This window comes from Peromyscus leucopus, chromosome 2, assembly GCF_004664715.2.
Source record: "Peromyscus leucopus breed LL Stock chromosome 2, UCI_PerLeu_2.1, whole genome shotgun sequence".
Classification (NCBI taxonomy): Eukaryota; Metazoa; Chordata; class Mammalia; order Rodentia; family Cricetidae; genus Peromyscus; species Peromyscus leucopus.
In genome coordinates, this window is record NC_051064.1 from 131474900 (window position 1) to 131480899 (window position 6000).

Here is a 6000-nt window from a genome sequence, read left to right on the forward strand (position 1 = left end):
CTACACGCAACCCTGGCTGGAAAAACAGGGTGTGTGTGCCGGGCTGAAAGGAGAAATGGAGACTCTGGAGAGCCACAGAGCACCCTGCCATCAGCCTCACAGGGGCCCTGGGGCTGTGGAGTCGCCGCCGGAGCCCTGCAGTCCCTCTCAGGCCCCAACCAGCCCCGGAGGATACAGGCCCCGGCCCTTCCTTCAGAGAGGGGGCCTGTCCGGAAGGGGAAACAATAGCAGCAGGCTGAGGAGCCCAGGCCAGAAGCAGGTGTAGCCGCCCTATGTGGGACCTGCCCTTGCCAGACTCAGGGCCACCCCGCCACACCCTCGTGAAGCAGCTGTGCCCCAGCCCTCCCCCCGCCCCCCGCCCCCCGGGGCAGCTCCCGCAGCCCAGCTTCTTTCCCGCAGCCCCAGGCTGCTCTCCCCTGTGCAGTGGGGTGCTGCACTCTGCTGGTCACTGGGTTGGGTCGGGGATACCTGCCCATATTCTGCAGGTTTGCTCATGGACTGGCTTCCAGGTGAAGGGACCCACTTCTTCTGCCTTATGTGTGGGGAGAGAGCCAGGCTTAGCCGGCCCCAGACCACTCCTGCTCCTGGACAGGAATCGGCCAAGGATTGTTCTAAGACAGCTGGAGAGGAAGTCATGGGGACAGGATGGGGACAGGATGGGGACGGGATGTGGCCATTCTGACAACAGCAATGTGAGGTCCAGTAATTGGAAGTACAGAGTCTGAGTCAGATAGGTCTAGATTTTAATTCTTCTTCCACCATGTATTAACTGTGTGACCTTGAGAAAGTCCAGTAACCTCTCTGGGCCTGTTGACCACTCTGTAAACTGTCAACTGTCCCTTCTTTGTGGGGACAGCGCTATGCAGAGGGCACCGAGGACTACGCATGGTGAATGCTGGCCCCACCTGGTGGAAGTGTGGTGGAGGCTTGTGTGTATGGCTTCCTGGGAGTAGTTGGTCCTAACCCCAGGTCATACCACCCTTTCTGCAGACCCCGACTCCAGAGTCCCTTCTGACCACGGTCCAGGATGAGCCAGAGGTGCCAGTGAGTGGGGGGCCCAGCGGGGACTTTGAGCTGCAAGAGGAGACCACACAACCCGACACAGCCAATGAAGTGGTGGCTGTGGGAGGGGCCGCGGCCAGGCCCTCACCTCCACCGGGGACACTGCCCAAGGGTGCCCGCCCGGGCCCTGGCCTCCACGACAACGCCATCGACTCAGGCAGCTCGGCCGCCCAGCTCCCTCAGAAGAGCATCCTGGAGCGGAAGGAGGTGCTCGTAGGTGAGGCCAGGCTCCAGGCCTGGGGCAGGGCAGGGTGTGGGTTCCTGGGAAGGGAGAGCAGGGGCTTTACCCCGGAACCTCTCCTCCCATTCCTCTGTCCATCTCCCTCCTCCCCAGGGGAGTCTGTTCTCTGTCTCTGTCTGTCTCTCTGTCTCTGTCTCTCTCTCTCTCTAACTTTCCTTAAATCCTTGCCGCTGACTTTGGATCCCTGCTTTTTGGGGTCACCCTGATTGACCCCGTGGGACTTTTTTTTTGCCCAGGTGCTAACCTCTGACCTGTCTTTTGGCTTGGCCTTTGACCCAGCCTGACCCAAGGCCTTGATTCAAGGCTTACCCTGGTGGGACCTCCTAGCTCCTCGTGGAGACCGAGGGAGCCGGTCTGGCAGTGTGGGGGGAGGGGCCTTCCTTCCTGATGGTGGTAGGGTTATCCTCTGACAGCCCATGGTGTTCGACACTGACGAGGACCAGGGCACCTGCCTCCCTCCTAGGGACAGTGTGACCAGTCAGTGTGTTGAGCCAGTGGAAAGGAGTGGGTAATAGTGGGTGGCACCAGTACTGTCCTCTCTGCCTCCAGACCCCGGGGTCCCTAGCCTGCTCGGCTCACATCCTCTCCCTCTCTGCTGCCTCTGGGCTTTGACCTCTGTCTTTTTCTCCACAGCTGTGATCGTGGGTGGGGTGGTGGGCGCCCTCTTCGCCGCCTTCCTGGTCACACTGCTCATCTACCGCATGAAGAAGAAGGACGAGGGCAGTTACACCTTGGAGGAGCCCAAGCAGGCCAGCGTCACGTACCAGAAGCCTGACAAGCAGGAGGAGTTTTATGCTTAGCGGAGCCACGGTGCCTCCTGCAGCCAACTTGCCCAGTCCCTGGCCCCAACAAACAGCCCAGGCCTGGGCCTGGGCAGGAGCCTGGCCCTGCTTCCTTCTGCCCAGGCTGCTAGCATAAGACAGACGGTCCTGAGAAACAGGGGCGCTGCCATCTGCCCCAGACTGTGCCCTTATGAGCTCTTCTCTAGCCCGACTCCCTCCAGCCTGGGGCCTCAGGATCTTGTGTCCCATGGACAAGAGGAAGGAAACCCCAGGTTGCTGGGAGAAACAGGGGCAGGGCCAGGGCCAAGATGGCCCACAGTGCTTGCTGATGGCTTCTTCTTGCTACAGAGGCCACCGTGCTGGCTTCCTCGACCAACACATGGCACATCTAGCCCCCCCCCCAATCAAAGTCATCCAGATGCTGCAGCCTTGAGCTGCTGTCCCAAGGCCTTTCTGGGCGGGAGGGTGTCCTCTGTCACCAGCCTGAGCTCGTTCTGGGGTCACTGTCCCCTCCCCTCTGCCCAATGCACACGTCCCCAGGCTGCACCTCCTTCTGCATTGCCTCCCAGGGAAAGGGCTTCCTCAGTGCACAGGGCAGCCAGTGGTGAGGGAGGCCACTCTGTGCCCCTCTTTAGAGGGGATGCCACATAGCCTCTGTCAACCACGGCTCTACATCCTGCAACATCCGCGTTCACACAGAAGACAAGAACATACCCAGTCTTGATCACCCAGCCAGTGAAACATCACACACATGCACCTCCTTCACACAGTGCTGAGACACCCCGATACTTCTGCCTTGCCGGCCACTGTCATCATCACCAGTGGTGACCATGCCACCTTCCTCCCACTCTACTTCTTTACACACATACTTTGGTCCTGCACCCGGCTCCTCTAACCATCCGGGTCACTGAGGAAGGCAGGGCCAAGTTGTAGGCATCAGCCCATATTGGGTCCCCCAGAGTCACCCTATTCCACCCGGTCCCCACCACGACACCTATACCAGCCACACTGACGCTGATCCCAGCTGATGTCAGACACAATCCCACACAGATGCAGTCTCCCTCATTACTGTGGCTCACAGAGAGGGAGGTTTGGGGCTAGCCTCCACCAGCCACATCTGAAGGAAGAAGGCTTGATGCCCCAAGCCAGGCTGGAGGCTGGGAAGGGAGCTGTGTGGTTGTCCCTGGTTTCCGTGTATCCCCTTTCTGCTCTGAGCCAGGAGCTGTCTCTGCCTCCCAGGACACACGTTTCCAAAGTGCCTGTGAGGGTATGCCTCTGCCCAGGCCCTCTGTGTCCCCTGCCCTGGCCTGGCGAGGCCAACCTCAGGCCTACCCACCCTTGGGTCCTCTGTGGACACAACTGACCAGTCAACTTGGCAGTTCTGGCTACAGCTGGATCGACCCACAGCCTAGCTCATCCCAATGCCGTAGGTCCCTGAGAGCAGTTGATAGGGACAGGGGATCACAGGCCCCAAGTCTACCTTCCTGTCTTTGTTACCCTTAGAAGTGGGGTTGTTTCAGAGTATTTTAAATGTTGGGAATCACCATTCTCTTTTGGGGACGGGAGGTGTGCCACTGAGAGCTCTTAGCACCAGAGGGGCGGGGCTTAGGTTATGCTTGGCCGCCCCCCCCCCCCCAGCTCTCACACATGTCCCAGGTTCAGTCAAGTGACCACCTGTTATTTCTGTTTCATTTTTAAGATTCCTCGACAGCAGACTTGGGCAGAGTGAGGACCCCCATCTGGGCAATGGAGGCAGGGTCTAGGCAATCAGCACCGCTTGTCTTTTTGGGGTGGGAGGTGTCCCACTGTCAGGCTCTGTTGCTCTGTCTTCCAGATCCCATGACTCCCTTAATGGGGCTTAGAGTTCTGTTGGGGAGCCAGTTGGCTCAGACTTTGAGGAGGGGGAAGGAATGAGAGGGGTCCTCGGCCCATGAGAACTGAAGGAGGCAGCTTGGCCAAGGTCTTCCCTGAAGCAGGAGAGCTGGGTAGGGGGCAGAGGAGAGCCAGGGCCCCAGCCCCTACCCTCTATTCCCTGGTGGCCTGCTGCTGTCTTGGGGACTGGAGCTTTGGTGGGGAGGCTTGGGAGCTGGGGGAGGCAGCCTCCAGGTGCTCAGCCCACAGGGATACCAGGACCAAGGCCGGAGAGCCCAGCTTCTGCGATAGAGCCCACTTCTCACATCTCAGGGTGGCTCTGGCCTTGGGGCTGTGGATTTGGCCTCCTGGCGCTGGCACTTTTCTGTAGCCTCAGCATTTGAGAGAAGAGGCTGTGGGGCCTCGTGTATGGGGCCCAGGCCCCAAGGCCAATGTCTAGGCTTTGTGCCCATGAAGTTTGACCTGAAGGTTAAGGGTGTGAGCGGCCCAGATGCACTGGGCCAGCCTGATGAGGCCAGGACGATTTAAGAGAGCTCAGTTCAAAGGGTGAACTGCGGTTCTTCCTAGTGCAATGTGGGTGCGGGTTCCCCAGCCTGCCCCGGAAACAGTGCGGTACGTGCAGAGCCTGTCCACACGGGTCCAGAGACGCCTCCGTGCTCCTGGGAAGGTGTTCAGGACGCCAGCCTGCCTGGAAGCATAGTGCATTCTGAAAGAGAGGAGTTTGATGTGTCTTGGACTTCTCCAGGCCCTGGTTTCCCAAGAGAGCAAGTCATGCTGGGGCCAGAGAGCTGCAGAACTAGGCTTCGTCTCTCTTGAGGGGCCAGACTAGGGACTCTATGTGCAAGATTGATCACCTTTGGTTGTCAGAGGCATGTGGGTGATGGCCAGGACTGGCTGGGCAGACCTGCAGCAGAGCTTAGGATGCTGGGGCCAGTCCCCTTGGGCTTGGCTTAGCCGTCCACCAGGCCTCCAGGCCGGGGCTCCCACAGAGAGCAGAGCCAACATAGCTTTGGGGGCAGGATGGCTGCCTAGGCTGTCCTGGCTTTCCCCTAGGATGTGCCTCCCCAGCCTTGGTGACTGTAAATAGAAGCCCACACTGTACAGATTTACAGAGAGGCCCAAACTGGGCCCTGGAGTCACCATCTGAGGGGCTGATGGCCTGGCCGCGCCCCCCAGGTGCCCACTGGGCGCTTGGGTGTGCCTGGCCCCAGCGTGGTGAATGCATGTAAATACTTTTCGTAGACAGTGTGGCTCCAGAGAGCCCCCTGAGACAGTGCCCCCCCCCACCCCACTGGTTTATCCTCTCTCCTGTACAGAGCCCTCTCAGCCCTTGGGCAACCAGGAATGGGGTTTCCTCCCCTCCCCAGGCCCCTCCTACCCTTCCTTTCCCTATAACCTGTTTATTAACCATCCCTGTCCTGAGTTCATGGCCAAAACTTAAATAAGAAACGGAGAAGAGACAGTTGGATAAAGATACCAAGGCCCGGTCCACCCCCCGACGGGTGCTCACCCACGCCTGCCTTGGGAAGGCTGCGGCTTGCTCTGTTTTGTTTTCTGTTTGTTTCGTTCTGTTTTGTTTTTTAACATTTCCCTGTGCTGTGCCCATTTATAAGAGGAAATAAAATTAAGCTGAAAAGATGCTGTGTGGTCCACATGTGGGATGAATAACGGCTCGCTTGGGAGGGACAGCCATGTTCACCTGTGCCCGAGCCACTGTCCCTTTGGGGAGATGGAGAATGACCCAGGGGCGATGGATTAGCGTTCTGCTGGGAGCCTTGAGGTGGCAGCTGTGGCTGGTTGAATGCAGAGCAAACAGTGGTAAGTGTGGTTGTGTGTGGGGGTCGCGGTTCACCCCCAGGGGGAGACTCCAACTTCAGGCCGCAAGGAGAATCTTGGACTATAGGATGTGGAAACTGGAGGCACGCAGAAGACTGTGTTTGGGGCCTGGTATGCTCATTCTTGTGTCCAAGTGGTGGCATTTCCCAGCCTCTGGCTCTGGGCAAGCCCTTCTGCCTTCTGAGTCCATTTCCCGAGCCACAGAGT

The 6000-nt window shown here is 58.9% G+C and overlaps 1 protein-coding gene across 2 annotated transcripts in view; it reads left to right on the forward strand.

The window, feature by feature from the left end:
• Sdc3 (syndecan 3) overlaps positions 1-5596 on the forward strand; it is a 29443-nt gene extending 23847 nt beyond the window's left edge. For both annotated transcript variants that reach the window (XM_028887600.1, XM_037202983.1), the window contains exons 4-5: positions 991-1279; positions 1937-5596. In XM_028887600.1, coding sequence (XP_028743433.1) covers positions 991-1279; positions 1937-2103 — 456 coding nt within the window. In that variant the 3' untranslated portion in view covers positions 2104-5596. The remainder of the gene's footprint in view (positions 1-990; positions 1280-1936) is intronic.
• Positions 5597-6000: the final 404 nt, after the last annotated feature.